This window comes from Garra rufa, chromosome 5, assembly GCF_049309525.1.
Source record: "Garra rufa chromosome 5, GarRuf1.0, whole genome shotgun sequence".
In the NCBI taxonomy this organism is placed as follows: Eukaryota; Metazoa; Chordata; class Actinopteri; order Cypriniformes; family Cyprinidae; genus Garra; species Garra rufa.
In genome coordinates, this window is record NC_133365.1 from 57,848,381 (window position 1) to 57,873,088 (window position 24,708).

A 24,708-nucleotide genomic window follows, 5' to 3' on the forward strand; every position below is an offset into this window, starting at 1 on the left:
ACCCATACAATGTATTACAAATATAATCATGCTACTTAAGACTGGTTTTGTGGTCCAGGGTCACAAATGAGATGTGCTTTAACAGCCAGTCTCTGTTTCAGAAAAAAAGATCTAATGACAATAATATGAAAATGAATGAATCTCAGGAACGATCTTGTGGAATGTTGTTTATTTTGAAGACATTGCTGATGAATGTCTGGAATGTCCACAAACACAAAGGATTCATTAAATTTCTGTTCAAAAGTAATTAAAGTACATTCTGCCATCGTCACACACACAAACGCATCAACATTAGACATTTTTGTTCATGAAAGACTGGAGCCAATTATTAAAAGTTGATTAAAATTCATAGAAAATGTCCAGTGCTAAAACATATTCTGGTCACATTTCACCTCAAAAAGAAAAAAAAAAGCCCCAAGAAGATATGTATTTTGTATATTTATTTTGACTTTTTTAAATGAAAATTAAGCACATTTTTCCCCCTCAAATTCTTCTTGTATTAAATCAAAATGCCCCCCCCCCCTTCCTTTTTTCAATGTTTATTAGATTCACATTAGATATTTCTATTACTCCAATGCAATTATTTTAAAAATTAAATTAAAGCATTAAAGCAGTACAATTTAAATAATATAACATATAACAATAATATAAGGGGCTTTTACCCCTTTAATTCTTGTTGTAAATATTCAATGCTTTTTATTAGCCTTATTACATTCTCATTAAATATTGTTATTATTCTAATGCACAATTTTTTCAATGATGATCCTTATTAGATTTTCATTATATAATATTATTACTGTAATGGATTTATAAAAATGTGACCCTGGACCACAAAACCAGTCTTAAGTAGCACAGGTATATTTGTAGCAATAGCCAAAAATACACTGTATGAGTCAGAATTTTTGATTTTTCATTTATGCCAAAAATCATTGGGATATTAAGATAGATTTCCTACTGTAAATATATCAAAACATATTTTTTTATTTGTAATATGCATTGCTTAGAACTTCATTTAGACAACTTTAAAGGTGATTTTCTCAATATTTCGATTTTTTGCATTCTCCAATTCTAGATTTTCAAATAGTTGTGTCTCAGCCAAATATTGTCCGAACCTAATAAACCATATATGATTGAAAAGCTTATTTTGACCCTTATGACTAGTTTTTTGGTCCAGGATCACATATAAATATGCATTAAGGCAATACAAAAAATATTACCATGATATAAAAACAGTGATGGGGAAAGTTACTTTTAAAAGTAATGCATTACAATATTAAGTTACTCCCTAAAAAAGTAACTAATTACGTTACTTAGTTACTTTTTATGGAAAGTAATGCGTTATTTTTTAAATCTGGGCAGGGCTTGCTTGTTTGTTTTTAATCTAAAAAGTTATATTTTTGTCAAATGTAAAAGCCTTTTCACACCAAAAGCCTCAGGCTTAGAGAAAAGTAAATTGACGTCTGTACAGTAGACCGCAGAAGAAAAATGGCAAACCTTCAGCAATAAAAAAGGAAAATAAATGTTAGATTATCTTGAGTAATTTTTGTTTATTAGTATGGATGAATTGAATCATCGAAGGTCGGCAGCAAAGACATCGGTTAATAAAATGGGATTAAATACATAAAGGATATTTGTATTATTTAACATTTAATTGCGTTGAATTTCAGTTTTTTATTCATTTTGAGGAATACTGTATCTTTTTTAGTGAGTGAGATGAATTAATGCATGTTCACATTTATTCTAGAACTAAAGTAACATCTTACAATTTCTCTCAACATGGGGACCGGAGAGCTTTTAATCAATAAATGGGGGAAAAGTAACTGGCGTTACTTATTTGAAAAAGTAACTCAAATATTTTCTTGTCAATTAAAAAGTGATGCGTTACTTTACTAGTTACTTGGAAAAAGTAATATTATTACGTAACTTGCGTTACTTGCAATGCATTACCACCAACACTTGTATATAATTATGTGTTTTTGCATTACAGTAATGAATTTTGTCTTAACTGTAATGTAAATGATAACGCAAAATAAACAGGTGCAGCTCCTAAAACAGGCTTGATTTTCTTTAAACCGATAGTTTCTCTTATTTGTTTTTTGAGGTGAAATATGAGTCAGACACGCTCTCGACAGATTTGAATATCATTGTAAACATTCACAATATAAATCCAGGAGGCTGAACACCAGAAAAAGACACATTTAAGGAAAAACATTCATGTTCCACTTTAATAGTGTTACTGCAATTCAGGACCTTTGCCATAAAAACCTAAAAATAAAATCTTGAAAACAACCAGCATGTGGATGGATCACTCAATCACATCCACTGATCTGCGTTTCACAGGTGTGATTGTCATAGATCATAAGGCACTTCCACTTGTTAAACAGTCCATTTTCACCTGGTCTTCCTGTTTTCCAGCGCTCAGGAAGCTGCTAATCCGGCTCACTGGCAGGGATACCTGGCCCAGGTGGGCAGCACACCTGTCTCATTGGCGATCCTCCAGTAACGCTCTCGCAGCAGAAACGCTCCGGGTTTGGGCTGCCGCTGCCGAGTGAAGACTCCCTTCTTATTCCCAACCACTCGAGTGATAGCTAAAGACGAGAGAGAGATTAATGCATGCTTTCCTCAAAGAAACAGTCCACAAAAATGAAAATGAGCTCGTCCAGATGAGTTTGTTTCTTCATCAAATTTGTAGAAATGTAGCATTGCATAAATTCTCATTGAGAAACAAACTCATCTACAGTTGAGGTCAAGTTTACATCCCCTGTTCAGAATCTGCAAAATGTTAATTATTTTACCAAAATAAGAGGATCACACAAAACGCATGATATATTTTATTTAGTACTGAACTGAATAAGATATTTCACATAAAAGACGTTTACATATAGTGCATAGTTGAATTTATAAAAATGACCCCTGTTCAAAAAGTTTACATCCCCTTGATTCTTAATACTGTGTTGTTCTCTGAATGATCCACAGCTGTTTTTTGTTTAGTGATAGTTGTTCATGAGTCCCTTGTTTGTTCTGAACAGTTAAACTGCCTGCTGTTCTTCAGAAAAATCCTTGAAGTCCCACAAATTATTTTGTTTTCCAACAATGACTGTATGATTTTCAGATCCATCTTTTCACACTGAGGACAACTGAGGGACTCATTTGCAACTATTACAGAAGGTTCAAACACTCACTGATGCTCCAGAAGGAAAAACCATGCGTTATTAATACTTTAAGGGGGGTGAAAACTTTTTGAATTTGAAGATCAGAGTAAATTTAACTTGTTTTGTCTCCTGGTAAACAAGTATCGTCTATAGCTTCTGAAGGACAGTACTAAAAATGTGATATTTAGGCAAAATAAGAAAAATGTACATATCTCCATTCTGTTCAAAAGTTTTCACCCCCGGCTCTTACTGCATGGATTTCCTTCTGGAGCATGATTTTGAGATGCATCTTTTCACACTGAGGACAACTGAGGGACTCATATGCAACTATTACAGAAGAAAAAACATGCAGTAAGAGCCGGGGGTGAAAACATTTGAAAAGAATGGAGATGTGTGCATTTTTCTTATTTTGCCTAAATATCACATTTTTAGTACTGTCCTTCAGAAGCTATAGAAGATATTTATTTCCCAGAAAACAAAACAAGTTAAATTTACCCTGATCTTTAAATTCAAAAAGTTTTCACCCTCTTAATGTATTTATTATTGTTTTCCTTCTGGAGCATCAGTGAGTGTTTGAACATGAGTCCCTCAGTTGTCCTCAGTGTGAAAAGATGGATCTCAAAATCACACAGTCATTGTTGGAAAGGGTTCAAATACACAAAAATGCTGAAAAACCAAATAATTTGTGGAACCTGAAGGATTTTTCTGAAGAACAGCGGGCAGTTTATCTGTTCAGGACAAACGAGGGACTCATGAACAACTATCACTAAACAAAAACACAGCTGTGGATCATTCAGGAAACAACACAGTATTGAGAATCAAGGGGATGTAAACTTTTGAACAGGGGTCGTTTTTATAATTCAACAATTATTTTGTCTTGCAGACTATAAATGTCTTTTATGTGAAACATCTTATTCAGGTTAGGGTTAGAAAAAATAATCAACATTTTGCAGATTCTGAAAGGGGGGTGTAAACTTTTGACCTCAACTGTTCATCTTTTAAACTTTAAAACTGAGTTGTTTTTATTCATCAGAGCAGAAAATGTGCAAATAGAGATCTGTCTGACACGTTTCCATTCTCTTATCAAAGCGTGCATGAGTGAATAGTATGCTAGTTAGTATGCTCTATGTGTTCTAGAAAAACCTGTTCGGAGCAAAGGAAAAAGCTGTGGTCGTTTCCTACTTTGAGCCGTCATGAAGTCGGCAAAGTTCCAGATGAGTTCTCCGATCACGAACTCCTTCCTCTTCTGGTCGAACACGTTGTGGTAGTTCTGCAGGACCGTCTTTTGATACTCCTCTGTGAACATCATGGGTGGATCCTGCAGGACGACAAACATGTGAGCTTCACTTTTTCCCACAGCTGTCAATGCTGGGTAAACAGAAAAACTACCGTAATATTTTGTGTGTGTCTGTGTAAAAAATGATGTACGTATATGGGCCGTTCACAACCAAAACACATTTAAAAACATTTAAGTATTCAAATCTTAGATGTTTACTAAGATCCTTCTATTATCTATTGAAACCCATAATAGTATTTGAAATATCAGTAAGCTTAATATATATAAAATCATCATTTATTGGGTACTTTCAATTGGGAGGTGGCTGTCCCGAACCCTAATACCAAAATTTTTTACCAAATTACCAACTTTCAAAACAATACTTTAAAAGTATCTTTTTGATTCTTTTAAAAAGTGAAGTAAAAATAAATAAATAAATAAAATAAATAAATTATAAATTATATATATGTGACCCTGGACCACAAAACCAGTCATAAGGTTAAATTTGACAAAACTGAGATATATACATCATATGAAAGCTCAATAAATAAGCTTTCTTTTGATGTATGGTTTGTTAGGATAGGACAATATTTGGCTGAGATACATCTATTTGAAATCAGAAATCTGAGGATGCAAAAAAATCAAAAATACTGAGAAAATCACCTTTAAAGTTGTTCAAATTAGGTTCTTAACAATGCATATTACAAATCAAAAATTACATTTTGATATGTTTACAGTAGGAATTTTACAAAAAATCTTCATGGAACATGATCTTTACTTAATTTCCTAATGATTTTTGGCATAAAAGAAAAATCAATAATTTTGACCCATACAATGTATTTTTGGCTATTGCTACAAATATACCCCAGCGACTTAAGACTGGTTTTGTGGTCCAGGGTCACATATATATATATATATATATATATATATATATTATATTATATTATATTATATTATATTATATTTGCTTTGTAAATTATGAAACTTCATGTAAAAAAAACAAGTGTTTTGGAAAAAGACATTTTGTTTGCCAAAAAAAATTACAAAAATTGCTTTGAATAATTCCTTTAGTGTAGATTAATAAAGAAAATAAACCAATATTTAAAAAAGATATTTATGTGTTAAAATTATACATTTAAGCAAAATATATGACAAAATATCTTATTTGCATAATTTATTAATAAAACACAAAAAACATAAATAAAATATATATTGATATCAACTCTATCCATCAACCCACACATTAACCATTAATAAAGTAACAAAGTATATTCATAAATATCTAAACATATAACATGAAAATTTTTATGACAAAAATGATTTGCATAAATCCTATATATACTATATTCTTATTACAAAATATCTAATATGTGTTATTCCTTTAGAAATACTAGTAAGAAAAATAGGTATGTATACTAGGGGTGTGCTCAAAATATCGATTCTTAGATACATACCGATATAAGAAAAAAAGATACAGTATCGATATTCTAGCCCTTAGTATCGATACTACGCCCAGCCATTAGGGGGCGCAGCGGCGCCCGCGAATTTAAAAAAACTCACGGAGTAACAGCACAGAGAAGTGTACTAAGTTCAAAGCATGTTGACCAACTTCTGTTTTTGAACAAAAATCTTAAGTCATAGGATAAAGCTAGCATTACCAAGAGAATCCTCAGGTTATTGTTTTGTTGCTGCAGTGATTTTTGTTCAACCTGCCTTTTTGAGGACAAACCTGGTTTAGACGTAAGATTTTAAAAATCCATCCTGTTATGAGGTAGATTTGTTGTTGTGCCAAATGTTAAAGCAAGATGTAGCATTTAAGTGATTTCATAGTGAAATATAAGAAGATTTAATAAGAAGTTAAGAATAATAAGAAGATTTTGTGCTTGTGTGAGCTCAGACTGTACCCTTGGAAAGTTAAATGTTGACTTGTGGTAATTTCCAGAATAAAACAATTTGTGTACAATTAATCAGAGCACTTAAAGTTGCAAATATTTAAGCAAAATGCACTTTGTTATAATGCACTTTTGTCTTCAATAAATTGAAGAAAAATGCAGAGCTCTGTTTGTTGAGTAAATGTGTTCAGCATTAACTAATTGGCTCTGGCTCATGTATTTTTATTGAATCGTATCGAATCGTGTCACATTGTATCAAATCATATCGAGACAGCTCTGTATCGAGGTACGTATCGAATCGAGACCTGTGTATCGAGGTATGTATCGTATCGCCAGGTTCTCCAAGGTATACAGCCCTAATGTATACACTGCTGCTCAAAAGTAAAAGATCTGTAAGATTTTTTTTTTTTTTTTTAAAGAGACTTTTCTGTTTATCAAGGCTGTGTTTATTTGATTAAAAATATAAAAAAAACTGTAATATTGTAAAATGTTAATGAAATTTAAAATAGTGGTTTTCTATTGTAATTTCTTTAAAATAGAATTTATTCCTGTGATGCAAAGCTGAAGTTTCAGCATCATTACAACAGTCTTCAGAAATCATTCTAATATGCTGATTTAATATCAATAAAAAAATTGTGCTGCTCAATATATATACACTGCACAAAAAATAAAGGGAACACTTGGAGTTACATTGTGTTGTTTAAGTGTTCCCTTTATTTTTTGATCAGTGTGTATATATATATATATATATATATATATATATATATATAGATAGTTAAAACTTGTGATACTTTTCTAGAATCTTTGAATCTTTAAATAAAACGTTAAAAAGAGCAACATGAAATCATTTTTAACAATAAAAACCTTAATGTTTTCTTTCTTTCTCTTTAAAAGAAATGAATACTTTTATTCAGCAAGGATGATTTAAATTGATAAAAAGTGATAGTAAACACTTTTATTGTTAGAAAAAAAATCTATTTTAAAGAAATGCTGTTCTTTTGAACTTTCTATTCATCAAAGAATCCTGATAAAAGTATCACAGGTTCAAAAACTATTAAGCAGCACAACATTGATAATAAAAGTAATAAATCAGCATATTAGAATGATTTCTAAAGGATCATGTGAGACTGAAGACTGGAGTAATCATGCTGATGAAAATACAGAAATACATTTTTATTTTAAAGTATAATAAAATAATAAACTGCTATTTTGAATTGCAATAATATTTCATAATATGACTTCTTCCCTGTATTTTTGATCAAATAAATGGAACTTTGATGAGCATTAGAGTTTAAAAAAAAATAAAAATCTTACTGATCCCAACTTTTGAGCAGCAGTATGTGTGTGTGTGTGTGTATATATATATATATATACACACACACACACACACACATATATATATGTGTATATTATGACAAAAGACTTAATTTGCATAATTAATTTAGTGATTGAAGTGTTACATAAATGCACACAGCGCATGTAAATAAATGATCCCCTCAGCATCTGCATTTCATTCTCACCTTGTGTTTCCAGACTCAGGCTAGACATTTACATCTAAAATGAGGTCTTGTGCTGATTTGTTTATTCTTATTGAAAGCATTATTAATAGCATCTGTGTGTGTGAATGTGTGGACTTACGCTGTGTAAACCGGGCACCGCGTCGGCTCCGTACTCGCTCTGGATGATGGGTTTCTGGTATTTGCCGTACCAGTTATCAAACTGAGTGTTGAGCTGAATACTGATGATCTCTGTGTGACCCGGGTCATGATACCACGAGAAATAGCTGTTCACACAAATAACATCCACATACGGCGCCTGATGACCAGAACACAGCAAATCAGCAAAAACTCCCAAATTGAGATTTATATATCAGCTCAATAAATAAGCTTTCCATTGATGTTTGTTAGGAAAGGACAAAATTTGGCTGAGATACAACTATTTGAAATCTGCAATCTGAGGGTGCAAAAAAAACTAAATACTGAGAAAATCACCTTTAAAGTTGTTCAAATTAAGTTTTCAGCAATGCATATTACTAATCAAAAATTACATTTTGATATATTTACGGTAGGAAATTTTCTAATTATTTTCATGGAACATGATCTTTACTTAATATCCTGATGATTTTTGGCATAAAAGAAAAATCTGTCATTTTAACCCCTGCAATGTATTCTTGGCTACTTCTACAAATATACTTGTGCTACTTAAGACTGGTTTTGCATATGCATTACATTTAGCACTGAACTAAACATGAAAGTTTAAAGATAAAAGACAAGTAACAATTGTATCAATAATATCCAACTCCAAAAAAAAAAAAAAAAATTGAGTGGCAGTATGTGTGTGTGTGTGTGTGTGTGTGTGTATATATAATAATAATAAAATAAATAGTTAATAAAATAAAAAGTTTAAAAAAATGAATAAATAAAATGAATCTCAATATTTCAAAATATAAAAATCTATCTTAATATTTCAAAATATTTCATTATGCAATTTTCAAGAAATTGTATTTTGTACTCCAATAATCTTTACATTTATTTATTTATATTTTTTCCTTAATATTTGCTTAAGATCTGCTTTACGTAATTCCTTTAGTGAATCACAAATTTAAATGTTAAGTAAATAATAATAAGTAATTAGTAAAATAATAAAATAAATAAATAGTTACAAAAGTTAAAACAATAAATAAATTATAAAAATGAATATATCTCAATATTTTAAAATATTTCATTATGTAACTTTCAAGTAGGATTTTGTACTCCAACAATCTTATATATATATATATATATATATATATGACCCTGGACCACAAAACCTTAAGTCGCTGGGGTATATTTGTAGCAATAGCCAAAAATACATAGCATGGGTCAAAATTATTAATTTTTCTTTTATGCCAAAAATCATTAGGAAATTGAGTAAAGATCATGTTCCATGAAGATTTTTTGTAAAATTCCTACTATAAATATATCAAAATGTAATTTTTGTTTAGTAATATGCATTGTTAAGAACTTTAATTGGACAACTTTAAAGGTGATTTTCTCAGTATTTTGATTTTTTTGCACCCTCAGATTCCAGATTTTCAAATAGATGTATCTCGGCCAAATATTGTCCTATCCTAACAAACCATAAGCTTATTTATTGAGCTTTCATATGATGTATACATCTCAGTTTTGTAAAATTTAACCTTATGACTGGTTTTGTGGTCCAGGGTCACACACACAGATATATATACAATCATTTTAGTAATATAATATTATTTTTTCCTTAATATTAGCTTAAGATCTACTTTGCATAATTCCTTAAGTGAATTACAATTAAAATATGTAAGTGATAAGTGAAAGTAAAAAATAAAAAAATAAAAAAAGAATACATCTCAATATTTCAAAATATTTCATTATGCAATTTACAAGAAATAGTATTTTGTACTCCAATAATCTTTTTTTCTTCAGTGTAATAAAGATGACTCTTTTCAGCAAGAAGTCACTGAGATATAGTCATAGGATTTGTTACGAAACACTCACTGCCAACGAGAGTGAAAGTTGAAATAAGGTCTGCACGGCATGAGGAAGTTTGTGTTTTATCTACTAGAGAGTGAAATGTGTGAATGAAAACGGTTAACCAAAGTAAATTTGCAGAATGACTGACTGTATGTGAATGACGCAGATCTACTGTAGATCAACTCAACTCATAATAGAGAGAAATAGAAGATAAGAACTGTTCAAACTACTGGAATAAAAACATCAGTAGGTGCAAGGCTGTGTAACGGACATCTTGCAACACCGAAACTGCTCAAAAATACATGTATAAAATGTCAAATCTCACCCCTTGATCTCTGGCATAGTTACTGTCGGTGATGTATGTGACCGCTCGAGTGGAATCCAGAGACTTCGTATGAGACACCAGTTCCCTATGGAAACAAATACATCAGAAAAAAAACAGTTTGAGATGTTTTTGACACTGCGAAACAATAATTACTTTACCAGATGGTAAAATAAACCTTTTAAAAAATATTAATCTATTCCCAGTTTTAAAAAAAAGGATTCGGACACTTTTTACCCAATATTTTTGTCAGTTATTTATGAATATTGCAGAAGGATGTATTATTTTATTATTTAAAATAATTATAACAAATACGAACCAAGTAATTTCTGGCGGATTAAATATACATTTTCATTGATTTCCGTAACTTTCCCCAGATGTTTATTTAAATATAAAATTGTACTTATTATTTATTTGTATTAATTTTACTCACTGTACTTTAATTTAACAATTTATTCATTTAATTATTTTTTTAATTACTACTTAAAATATTTATTATAAATTAAAATTGTTTAAAATTAATTTAAATAAAAGCTACTTTAAAATATTAATAAATACTACAAAAGTATATAAATAATAAAAAATAAAAAAGTAGTAGTCAATGATAAATAAGTCATGGCTGTGTTCTGAGATGCTCAAAAACCATGAGAAATCACTTTCATAAGATTTTTTTAACTATTATTTTTCAACAATAACAGTCACCACAAATAATTTCTGGCTGATTGAATAAGAATTATCATTGATTTCCATGACTTTTCCCAGGATGTTTATTCAAATTTAATTATAATTTATCTTCATCAATTTTATTCACTGTACTTGAACAATGTATTTATTTGATTTATTTTAAAATTATTATTTTAATCATTTTTATTCTTAATTATTTATTTATTGTAAATTACAGCTAAATGGAAATAAAAAAATTATAAAAATAACACAAGAACCAAACAAAATAACTAAACCAACTAAAATTAAAATAGAAAATGCATAAAATAAAAAGCTAATTTAAAAAAAATTATTAAATGCTAGTAAATAAATAATAAACAGTATATAAATACAAAAAAACAACAACTATGTAATGTAAGTCAACCACAAATAAGTCATGACTATGTTCTGAGATGAGAAAAGCTTAAAAACCTCTCTCAAGATTTTCAAATATTATTGTACAACAATTTCAGTCACCGCAAATCATTTTTTTATTAGGGTTAAGATGTTTTTTTCATATTATTTATATGCTGCTGTAGTGTTTATTAATATTTTAAATTAGCTTTTGTTTTATTAATTTTATTGAATGTAATTTTCATTTTAATTTGAAAGATTGTCAAATTTGTTTACTATTTAAATATGAATTTTCATTGATATCTCTGACCTTTTCAGCATTTTTTATTATTACTTATTTTTATCTATTTTATTTATTGTGTATTAATTTTATAATTATTTATTTCATTTATTTTTATTTTTATTTATTTATTTTTTTTTTTATTCATAATTAATTATATTATATATTTTATTTTTCCAAGCCTGGAAATCACCAGTTTAACGTCAGGTTTTCCACAATCATTGCAAAGGGAACAAGAACTTTTAGTCAAAATCAGTGAAGCGGACAGGAACATTAACATCATGACATTACATTTAACATGCGTTAATAATTCAAACGGACGTTATTTGCAACTAAATCTCCCTTCAAGAGCTCAAGCTGTTGAGACTCAGACCATGAGAAGTTTCCGGTGTTTTGGCCCGCGGCGTGTTTATGATGCTCCGGTATGTTAATGAGGCTCAAAGCAGGTGTTTCTACCTGAAGACATTCATTACAGCTGCTGAACAGGACTCAACATATATGCACAAACCACTGATTATGATGCATTACTGTCAAAACAACTTCACATGAACACAGAGTGACGAAAAACTGAATTTCTGCTCTTTTAAACTACTAAAACAGTGTCTTGTGGTCCTCTTTTAGGTGTAAACATGCTGTCATCTGGACCACTAAAGCTATTAATGGGAGTCATTCATATTCAGTTTGACTCACTTGAAGTAGAATCCGGCGGGCGGCCATTCAGAAGCCGGTTCATTGGCCACAGACCACATGACCACAGACGGATGGTTCTTATCACGCCGGACCAGCTCCTCCATGACTGTCAGGTGATGAGCCAGAGAAACGTTCCCAAAACTGCGTCTGAGGACCACACAAAACCAGCTTATTGATTATCTGATATAGATATGACAATAAAAACACCTCAGATTAAAACACTTTAAACAGATTGAGATTAAACATGAATCAGGGCTGTTATTATTGACTAAAACAATTAAAATTGTTATTTACACAAAGCTGAAATAAAATGTTAATTAAATAAAATGTCAGATAAAAAAAAACTGTTAAGATGAAGAAACAAGATGAAGTACTAACTAAACTAAAATAAAAAATATAAGCCAAAACTTAAACTAAAATTAAAAAGAAACTAGAAATATTTCATATTTTTCTAAACTAAAACTATTAAAATTGGGTTTAAGTGAAGCTGAAATAAAATAAAGTATAAATGCTACATGATGACTTTTAAAAACAAAATTTAGAAATTAAGTGAAAAATGGTTAAATAATAAGGTTACTTAAATTAAAATGGAAATAAAAATAAAGCTATATATAAATATAATTTTTTTTTTTTAATTAAATGAACTATTAAATATTTAATATGTTTAAATATTGAAATAAAAAAAACAAGATATATATAAACGTCAGGAGAAACCTAAATTATTATTATTTTAATATCTTAAAATAAATAAAATAAAATATGTTTACATAAATGGAAATTAAAATGGAAATAAAAATAAATTAAAGCTATATGTAAATATTAAGAGAAAACTCAAATTTAAACTATTGAAAACTAACAAAAAATAGAAATTACCTGAAATACATTTAAATAATTAATTACTGAAACTAAAATTGAAATAAAAATAAATAAAAAATATATATATTAAGAAAAAAATAAAACGTAAAATATTCCCCCCAAAAAATGGGAAATTAACTGAAATATATTAAAATATTAAACCAAACAAATAATGACAATGAATAATAATTTCAATTAATTTTAAACTAAGAAAAATTAAAAACTAAGTGAAATACATTTAAATAAGAAATTACTGAAACTAAAATTGAAATAAAAAAAAATAAAAAAATATGTAAATATTAAGAAACAACTAAAATATAAAAAAATTATTTTAGTTTTATTCAAAATTCTACACAAATAATGAGAAATGAAGTGAAATACATTTAAATAACAAATTACTGAAACTAAAATTGAAATAAAAAATAAATAAAATATATAAATATTAAGAAAACAAATATAACAAATTCATTTAAAATTTACACTAAGAAAAATGAGAAATGAAGTGAAATACATTTAAATAAATGACTGAAACTAAAATTTGAATAAAAATAAATAAAAATATATATAAATAAGAAAAAATTACAATTAATTAATTAATTAAAATTAAAACTCTAATATAAAAAATATAAAAAAATTATTTTAGTTTTATTCAAAATTCTACACTAAAAAGTGAGAAATTAAGTGAAATACATTTAAATAATAAATTACTTAAACTAACATTGAAATAAAATCAATAAAAATGTATATATAAATATTAAGAAAAACTACAACTTAAAATATTGAAAATCCGCAACAAAAACAAAAAAATTAACTGAAATATATTCAAAAATAAAAAAATTACTACAACTAAAATGAACTTAATATTTATTTATAGCTAATTGATTAAGGGGGAAAAATACAAAAATGTTAACTAAAATTAAATTGAAAACGAAAAATATGAAAATAAAACCTAATTCTAAATATTAATAATTACTATAATAGCATATAAATAATATTAAAACAACAACGTGGATTCATTTCCTACAGGCTTGTAACCTTGACATCATTTCCGACAGACAAAATATACAAAAAGGGATGAAACGGGACACTAGACACTGTTTTTGCACCACACTTTGGCAAAAACTCCTCAGTAAAAGCTGAAGTGTTTGTGTTTGTTGGGACGGCGTCTCACATGTCTTTGATTCCCACTCCAGGACACTCGTCTATGATGACGATGCCGTGCCGGTCGGCCATCTGCAGGATCTCCTCGGCGTAGGGATAGTGACTGGTGCGGAACGAGTTGGCTCCCATCCACTTCATCAGGTTAAAGTCCTTCACCACCAGAGGCCAGTCGAAGCCTTTCCCTCGGATCTGGAACACAAACCCTGGGTCTCAGTCAGGTGACCGACACTGAAATCTGAAATGCAGTGTTTTACTCTCATAGCAGCTGCGTGAGGATCAGCAAACATCAGCTATAATAACACAAGTATGAGAGGATGCGGTTGGTGGGTAAGCGGTCGAGTTAATAGCTGAAATCAGCTGCTTTTAACGCGATTATGCTTTTAAAGCTGTCAGCATTTACTCTGTTATCTTGTCTTTTTAAACCAGTATGACTTTCTTTCTTTCTTAGCAGAATGTTAACACTAATATGTGTTAACATTCGACTAGGGAGACCATAAAAACAAAAGCAAAAGCATATAAAAAAATGACTAAAACCAACAAACTAAATCGAAAACTGAAAATAAAATAAAATCTCAAATTAGAAATAAATATAAAAGAATAAATAGAAATTTTGCCTAAAATAAAATAAAAAGTTAAATAAATTATAGAAATGCATAAAATAAAAGCTTACAATATTAATAAATATAAAGAAAAGACCATGTGCATATTCATGCAATCACACTGTAATTAGAATAAGGAAAAAACTGAATACTAATATTACTAAAATAATATTAAAAAATATTTAAAGAAATAAGCTTAAGTACTAACATTACTAAAACTAAATCTAAAAAAGTTAAATAAATTAAAGCATTTATGGAAATGCATAAAATAAAAGCAAAATATCAATGTTATATGATAACTTTATACAAAAAAAATTAGTTATTAAGTGAAATGTGTCTAAATAATTACATTACTAAATATAATTCTAAATTAAATCTATATATAAATTGGCAAAAAAAATTCAGCTGTTAAGCGATTAATGAATAAAATTTAAATAGAAATAAAAATAAAATAGGTTTTATACAAAAATGTAAAAAAAGAAATATGTTTAAATAACAAATTACTAAAACTAAAATGAAAATAAAAATAAAAATAAATTAAAATATGTTATTACATTTAAGAAAAAACTACAACTTGTACTAATAAAAATATTAAACTAAACATTTTAAATGAATCAAAAATACATTTAAATATTAACATTTTTAAAACTAAAATAAAAATCTAAATAAATGAAAGCTACATATATATATATATATATATATATATAGAAAATCTCAAATGAACAGAATTAATTAGAAATTAAATGAAATGCATTTAAATAAATTACTGAAACTAAAATGGAAATAAAAATACATAAAAAATATGCATGAATGTTAAGAAAAAATACAACTTAAAATACTGAAAATCTAAAATAAAAATAAATCAAAGCATAATTAAAGCAGTTATGGAAATGCATAAAATATTAATAAATATAATAGAAAAGACCATGTGCTTATGAATTCAATCACACTGTAATTCTGTTATTCAATACTAATATGAACTAAATCTAAAATAAAAATAAATTAAATCAAAATTAAAAAGAATAATTTAAAAAGCACATCAAATTAGCAAAAATGTATAATAGATAAAATAAAAGATCAATATATTACTACTACCACGACCTACTACTAATAACAATAATAATAAAAAAAAACATGTGCAAGTTCATTAATTTATTTGCACTGTTTTGCAACTGGAATTTGAATATATTCTAAATAATTTCTTGGCAACTAATTATAATGAAATAAGTTGAAGTACTAAAATTACTAAATTTATATCTGAAATAAAAATAAATTAAAATGTACATAAAAAGCAACAAAATTACTTAAACCTAAACTAAAATTAAAATCAAAACAGAACAAAAGGTCATTTAAAATGTTGAAAAAAGGCCATGTTCATATTCATTCAGTCGCAGTGTGATCAGCACACAGGAACTAATGCATTACTTGATGCGTTTTGTCTGAAAATGTGAGATTTCAGATATCTGATTATTGATTTTCAATGCATGTTTCAGTCTGCTTCACACGCAAAGCTGTCATATGATTTCAGACCACTCTGAATATAACGCATGAGTCTTATCAAACTACTTTATGAAACTTTATGGTCTCTGTTTGTCATTTTTTGAAGCCTGACAGCATCAAACCTCAATGACTTAAAGACTATTTTAAATAATGTTTGCATTACACAGAAGAAAGAAAAGTCATACAGGTTTGCATTAATGTAAGCGTGAGTATATTAAGGCAAAATATTAATTTCCAGGTGTTAGTTTCTTCAGTAGCGTGTGGTTTTGCTGCCCTCTGGTGTCACTCACGTCTGCGTCCTCGTGTTTGTTGACCCCATGGAAGTAAAACGGCTTGTTGTTGATGAGAAACTGTGTCTTGGTGACTTTAACGGTACGAATTCCCACAGGAAGAGTGTAAACGTCTGTCTGTCCGTCCTCTGCCGTCGCCTGAACCTACAAAACCAGAACAGACGGCTTTTCATTAGTCGCATTTTAACAGTATATAGCAATCGACGGCAATATTTACCAACAATATTTTAAACTAAAACATGCATGAAAAATACCATGCTAAAACAACTGTTAATATTTCTGATGAATGCTGTGCTTTTTTGTTATTTGTCAAATAAAATAAATGTTGAATGAAAAAAAAGTTACATTTTTTTTGTATTAAATCAAACTAAAACAGTAATAAAAATATATAAAAACTATATAGACATATATAATTTTATATAATAAATATATATTAGTATATAATAAATTACTAAAATGAAAACAAAAGTAGTTATACTATTAAACTGATTAATGGAAATTAATTTCATTTTTAATAACTTTACAAAGTATTTATTTACTAAGTGTTTGCAGGGTTATAATAGTTATCTCAAACATTTTTGTTATTTAAAATAAATAGTTAATTGAAATAAAGGCAACATTTCTCGTTTTTCTTTTATATTGCCTTGATGCACTAAAATAATCAAAACCTAAACTTAAATAAAAATGAATTAAAAAATTCAATAATTTGTTTTAAAAAATAAATAAATTACTAAAACTTTAACAAAATTTAAAATGAAAATGGAAAATATACAAATAAAAACTACAGTATCTCATTGATAATAAAATGACAACTGAAATTGAACTGAGAAATGGAAATTAATTTCTAACTCAGTATTGCTTTACAACAAGGTTCCTTTTGTTGACATTACTTAACAAAAATTCCTAAAACAATTATTAATTCTAGTTCATATTTAAATATTAATGTCAGCATTTACTAATACATTATTAAAACAAAAATGATCTATTTGTTCATATTATTTAATGCACCTGAACTTACATTAACTAATGGGACCTTCATTGTCTAATGCAATTTTTACTACTTAAGTGTAAATCAAAAATGCTATTAAAACTAGTCTAATGACAAAATATTGGCAAACAAACAATTATTATATGTGCAAACTGAATACGCTTGTGACTTGCATGTGCATTTCATTTGTTCAGTTCATGCATTCATGCATACCGTCAATATTAGACCCAATGGGAAACTGTTCTAGAACACTGACCTCCATGGAGTAAAGATAAGCTGGGTTTTCGTGCATCAGGTACGGCCACCACAGGTTGACGTCTGTGATTTTAAGGACTCCTCTGGTGCCATCGGCTGAAGCCACGCATCTGCCGTCATGTGCTGAGAGAGTCACTTTGACAGCGGGTTTAGAGCTGCCCAAAACGGACACGTTATAACTGACCAGCCCTAAAACACAGGACAGACAGTAGATGCAGATTCTGACTTTTGACCTCAACTATATACCCCAATAATGACTGGAAGCAGATAACACTGGAAGGACGTTCAAGTTACAATGCTCCAAGTCTGCTCTTACGTTAAAAATAAGCGACACATTGGATGCTTAGGATGTTTACCGATGTTATCAGAGAACGTCGTCTCGACTGTAATGTCATCAATGTGCGCCTTCGGTGTGGTGTAGAGCAGGACCGACCGGTGTATTCCAGCATAGTTGAAGAAATCAAAGTTAATGTTCTGAACAAAGTAGCCAGAAGGGTATCTGAGAGGAAAACAAGATGGCAAAGACAAAAAGGTTTGTATTTATCCATCTAGGACAAGAGATCATGTGCTTTTTAAAAATCTTCTGATTTATTTACTGGTTTTGGCGTTCAATTTAAATGATAATTAATGTTCAGTTGAATTATCTAAACTGAATATGGGGGAGTGCTGGAATCTTTGGAAATGTTTAAAAGTAATGTTTAAAAACTTTTACAAAATAAATAAATAATAATACAAAAATAAATGTTTAAATATCACAAAATGTTTACAAATGCAATAATATCATGGCTTAAGTATTGTGATAATACTTTACCGTGGAGCCCCCGATACACATAAAAATTTTTTTTTTAAAAAGAATTAAAAAAAATCAGATTAAAAAAATAAATAAACATACAAATGAAAAAATGTTTTGTTTTGTTTTTAATTAAAATAAGAATAAAATATGTAAAAACAAATAATATTTTTTATTAAAAATAACATTAAAAATAAAGGGAAAAAATAAAAACATTTAAAAATAAATAAATAAAAAAAGGGAAAAATGAAAATATGATTAAAATATGATTAAAATATGTAAAAAAGTAACATTTGGGGGAATGTAGCATCTAAAATATTGAAAAAAAATGTTTTCAAAAATAAATAAATAATAAAAATACCAAATTAAAACAGAAAATAAAGATAAAAAATACATTTGAAAACGTATTCAAGTAAATAGGGTCTGTAAAATCTAAAATATTGAAAACAATGTTTTCGAAGATAAATAATAAAAAATACAATACAAAATTAAAAAAAATAAAAAAATATTTAAATAAATAAATAAAAATGTGATTAAAATAATACAAAAATGTTTTCAAAAACAAATAAATAATAAAAATACCAAATTAAAAAAGAAAAAATTTATTTAAATAATAAATAGAAATATACAAATTTTATTAGATAAATTAAATAAATTTCCTTTTAATAAGTAAATAGGCTCTGTAGCATATAAAATGTTGATTTTAATTAATAAATAGATATATACAAATTTTATTAAAATAAGACAAAAAGTAAAAAAAATAAAATAATTGGGGGTCTGTAGCATCTAAAATATTTTAAAAAATGCTTTCAAAAATAAATAAAAGGACCAAATTAGATAAATTAAATAAATGCATTTTAAAAGTAGATAGGCTCTGTAGCATCTAAAATATTGAAGAAAAAAATAATAAAATATTGATTTTAATTAATAAATAGAAATATACAAATTTTATTAAAATAAGACAAAAAGTAAATTAATAATATCTGGAGGTCTGTAACATCTAAAATATTTTCAAAAATATATTTTCAAAAATAAATAAATAAAAGGACCAAATTAGATAAATTTTAAAAGTAAATAGGCTCTGTAGCATCTAAAATATTGAAATAAAGAATAAAATGTTGATTTTAATTAATAAATAGATATGTACAAATTTTACTAAAATAATACAAAAAGTAAATAAAAAATATTTGTAGGTCTGTAACATTTAAAAAAATATTTTCAAAAAAAATAAATAAATAAAAGGACCAAATTAGATAAATTAAATAAATACATTTTAAAAGTAAATAGGCTCTGTAGCATCTAAAATATTGAAAAAAATATTAAAATGTTGATTTTAATTAATAAATAGATATATACAAATTTTATTAAAATAAGACAAAAAGTAAATAAAAAATATTTGGAGGTCTGTACTATCTAAAATATTAAAAATAACATTTTCATTGAATGATATGGACACATTAGTTATGTTTGTCATCTGACCTGGTGCGATCATTCATATACTGGATGGTTCCCGGAGGAAGTGTCTCTAGAGTTAAAGTGTTGTTCACTGCGATGGTGATCCGACACGGATTTGCGTTGCTCTGCCGCAGCACGCCGCTGATGTCCGCCTCAAACGGGAGATGGCCGCCCGCGTGTTCGGTCATCTTGACCCCGTTCACCCACTGCAAGATGGAGACATCACAGAACCGCATGTGAGTCCTGAGACTGTGACTAATCATGAGTCAAAAGACAACCTTCTAAATCCCACAGACTTACAAGCACAGAGTAATAGTGAGCACTTCCCACTCGGAGCACGATCTGCGTTCCTCTGTCCTGGATCCAGCGCGCCGGCACCCATACGTCCTTCTCATACCACACCCAGCCAATGAAATCACGGATTTTGGCATCTTGTGTAATGTCGTTGTAGCTGGATGGCACTGGCATGTCAATAACAGGCCCTGTCTGGAATTAAAAATGACACAAAAATACACTCAGTATGCAAAATATGAATGATTGCATGGTTAATATGCAATATTACGCAATTATGTAAGTTGGCTGACAATAGCCTCTAAAATAATTGACAGCATTTTGAGGAATAAACAACATTTCTTTTTATTTTAATTAAAACGTTTGATACTGTTCTTGATAAAGAGGCTGTTTCTTCTCAAGAAGCATTGCAAAACACACACATTGCACATCGGGTTATTGTGCAAAAAGGGCAAAAGAGAACTGATGAGGAAATGAATGCAAGGGACTGTGTAAATAAATAATAAGACACTAGATCAAATTTAAAAAATAAATGTAGAAATCAATTTAAAATGATTTTAATAATAAATGATATATTATTAATAATATAACAATAAATAATACATTATTTAATATAATATTACATTTATTTATTTTAAAATATTATATGATATTAATTTATTATTAATAAAAAACATTATTTTAATAAATGTATAATATGTCATATAACCTTAACACTGCAGTATTAAGTAGAAAACAAGTATGAACAAATGAAAAATAAACATTAAAAAAAGACACTAGATTAAAATATATAAATTCAATTAAAATAATTAAATGAATAACATGGTACATAATCCTAACTGTACAGTATTATATGAAGTAGAAAACAAACGTAATAATAAAGCATTATGGGTGCCCGTGGAAAATATTACAGAAAAACTATATCAATTAAAAATTTAATTAAATTAAATAAACCAAAATCAAACGTAAAAATAATTAAAATTATTTACTAAAAAAATTATGTGGTACATAATTCTAACAGTACAGAAAACGAACATAATAATGCAGCATTATGGTCCATGGAAAAACTGTATAAAATAATAAATAAATAAATAAATAAGACACTGTATTAAATTGACTAAATATATTAAATTAACAATTTAGAAAGAATAAAAACTAAGTAAATAAATAATATTTGGGAGTCTGTAGCATCTGAAATATTAAGAAAATGTTTTCAAATATAAATAAATAATAAAAAGTCCAAATTAAAAAAAGAAAATACATTTAAAAAAATAAGGCAACAAAAAAAGGAAAAAGAAAAATTTGATTAAATAAGAATAAAATATGTGAAACTAAATAATATATATATATATAACTAAATATCTTCCAAATAATATTTTACACAATTTTTTTTGTCTTTAAACATTACAATATAAGTTCAATTTTAGGATGGGGGTATCTGCTATCTAAAAGACTGAAAACAACCCATTTTTTGTTTTCATCTACAGTGGGATCCGAAGGTCTGAGATTTTGTATTGTATTGAAATCTAAAATGATGGAACTTCTCAAATCGATTGATCATTCAATGACTGACGTAACAATAATAAATGATTTCAATAAATGTATAATATGCTACTGCAGTGTTAGGGTTATGTGCCATATTATACATTTATTGAAATAATTAATTATTAAATGTCTGTGGAAAATGCTAGAGACAATTTGTATTAAATATAAAAATAAATAAATACAAAAGATACTACATTAAACTAATTCAATTAAAAAACATTTTTAAAAGAATTAATATGGTACCTAACAGTACATTATTATAATAAGTAGAAAACAAAAGTAATAATGAAGCATTATGGGTGCCTGTGGAAAAATACATAATAAATAAAATAAACAATAAATAATAAGAGACCAAAGGTCTGAGATTTTTGTTTTGTATTGCATTTAAAACAGAAAATGAATCTAAAATGATAGAACTTCTCAAATTCAAACTTTTTTTAAATGGCTGATAATTAAATTTGTACTGAAAACATTTGTTCAGACTTCAGACTTTTCTTTATATCTCACGTGACCTCCGCCAGAGGACTCTTGTACCACTCCTGCTCAAAGCCGCGGTTCCTGTCCGGAGAGAGATCGGCTCTGAATCTCCATAAACCGCTCACGTCTTTCACTTCTCTGGAGGGAGACTCTGTGGGAAAGAGCATCCCGCCCTGTAGAGCTTGACACACGCTGCAAAGAGCGGCCAGAAACACATATTTGGCCGCCCGCTCCGCTCCGGTTGAGCCCATCATGCGCTGCTCGACGGTCTGTTTACACTGAAGCACATCAGCGACGGTCCACTTCCGCTGCGCGCGTGACGTCGGCGCGTCACGACGCTTCCTCAATTTTCCTATTTTTTTTTTTTTATTATTATTATTATTATTTTTACCTTTGGGTCCGTGTACTTTTTCGTTCATTCATTATTCAATTTCGGAATGAAAGATGAAATTTAAAAAAGGGTGCAGCTTGGTTTTTTGTTTAAAAGAAAAAAAGCAGAAATGGCTGTATTTTGTTTTCCAAATGTATTGTTGTCATCAAATAATAGTAATAGACAATTGGACGCATTTCCGATCGTTTTTTAATTTGTAATATTTATTTGTACATTTATTGTATTTCATTTGACTGATCCTGTCTTTACCCGGAAGTAAATTACACCGTCGTGCGGGTATCAATTATGATTGTCTAGTATCACTAAAAATACTACTAAGATCCATATTACTATCACACGAGCCAATGGCAATTAAATGCACGGATGCATAGGCAGATAATGAATGAAATACAATTGTTCACGAACAGAAGATTTGACTCATGCTGCATACGCAATGACAATTATGCCTACTGTAGATTTACAACTACGATTAGAGTTGTTTGCATAAAATGCACCGTGAACATTCACACGTTTGCCTAGCTGTGATAGGCTACAATTTATCTCCATTAATACTATTTTCTCAATTCTGCGCTGCGCATATATTTTCACTTACCTTACATCAATTGCTCGATCAATATTATCATCACATATTTTACATTTGTAACTGTAGGTACCACAAACAATTTAATATAGCTAAGTTTGTGTATTTTTACAGGTAGTAAAATACTGTGTGTGCTGCTTATAAACACCAGAGAGATAATGATTCATGAAAAAGATGGTCTTTACTCATCTCACTTGCACAAAATAAATGCAGTAATAGAAAGTACAGAAACGCACAAAATACACTGAAATACACTGAGAATTATATGCATTTAAAAATTTTGTTGAAGTCATCCCCCCGGATCTTCTGCATCCACTCAGCCCGTACGCATGCAGCGTCAACGGGGAATGCGACGAAACGGTACAAAAATGCACACAACGATGAAGTGCTGAGTCTCCTCTCTTGAATCCTAAAAACACTCAATGTGAAAAAATATCTCTGTGACGACAAAATCATGGATCAGATTCATTGCATGTTGTTTAAAGGGCCAAAACGGGTCAGCCTCCGAGAAGTGACAAGTTCTCGTTATTGTTATTAAATTATTGACAAGTGGTTAGGTTTAGGGGCAGCCGGGCAGGGGTTGGGTTACGTGCTCGTAAATGCATTGAACAATCACACCCCAATACATATGCAATAATGGCAATATTATTACCCAATAGATCATTTAATCATGACGATAAAATTCACAGTGCCTTTCGCGTCAGCTTATTGACGCCAAGGGTTTCTTATTTAAAGTAGTGGAGGACCCTGCACGTCCAAAAATGACGCTGAAGGGGTACCCTGTGCGTTAAAATGCGACGCCAAAGGGTCCTGGCCAAACGTCAATATGTGACGGCTTGGGAGTGAGACTGTGTTGCGCGAGCGCACATTCAGCTCTGCAGGCCTGGTGCTATGCGTATTTAAATCTCCTCTGATGCGCATTTTCCTGCATTAGCCAAAATCATGACAGTCAACCACATCCAGTCATATGTGAATTAATGTAAATATTCGCTAAAAACACACAATAAAGACAGCAATGATGCAGTCAGGACTGTGGCACCGGCTTGCTTTGAAATGTATTTGGTTATTGCGCCTGATGCGTCTCCCGCACCGAAGTCATTTTAAACAGTACATAATAACGAAAACAATACCTTACAAATAAAAATGAGCCGATTTTTATGATCAGAACTTCCTTAAACCAGTGAACCTGTAAACCTTTCAGTCCAAGTAAACGAATGCGTTCAAGTTTAAAACGATATTCATAAATGAAGCATATACCCACTTTTCTTCCGGCACCACTAACGTTACACCACTGATTATCTTGTTATTAATATGATTTGATTTATGGTTCATATTCATAATCGTACAGTATGTTGTTGCCAGTTTAAAGGGC

At 28.9% G+C, this 24,708-nt stretch overlaps 1 protein-coding gene across 1 annotated transcript; it reads right to left on the reverse strand.

Moving 5' to 3' along the window:
* Positions 1–154: 154 nt before the first annotated feature.
* LOC141335519 (beta-glucuronidase-like) lies at positions 155–22,655 on the reverse strand. The gene is made up of 12 exons (XM_073841012.1): positions 22,401–22,655; positions 20,353–20,538; positions 20,077–20,258; positions 18,164–18,306; positions 17,809–17,996; positions 16,565–16,708; positions 14,186–14,364; positions 12,160–12,306; positions 10,137–10,221; positions 7,959–8,135; positions 4,335–4,470; positions 155–2,588 (listed from the first exon to the last, which is right to left on the reverse strand). Exons 1-12 carry the CDS (start codon positions 22,617–22,619, stop codon positions 2,440–2,442), a joined length of 1,935 nt encoding a protein of 644 aa, XP_073697113.1. The 5' UTR covers positions 22,620–22,655; the 3' UTR covers positions 155–2,439.
* Between the last annotated feature and the right edge of the window lie 2,053 nt (positions 22,656–24,708).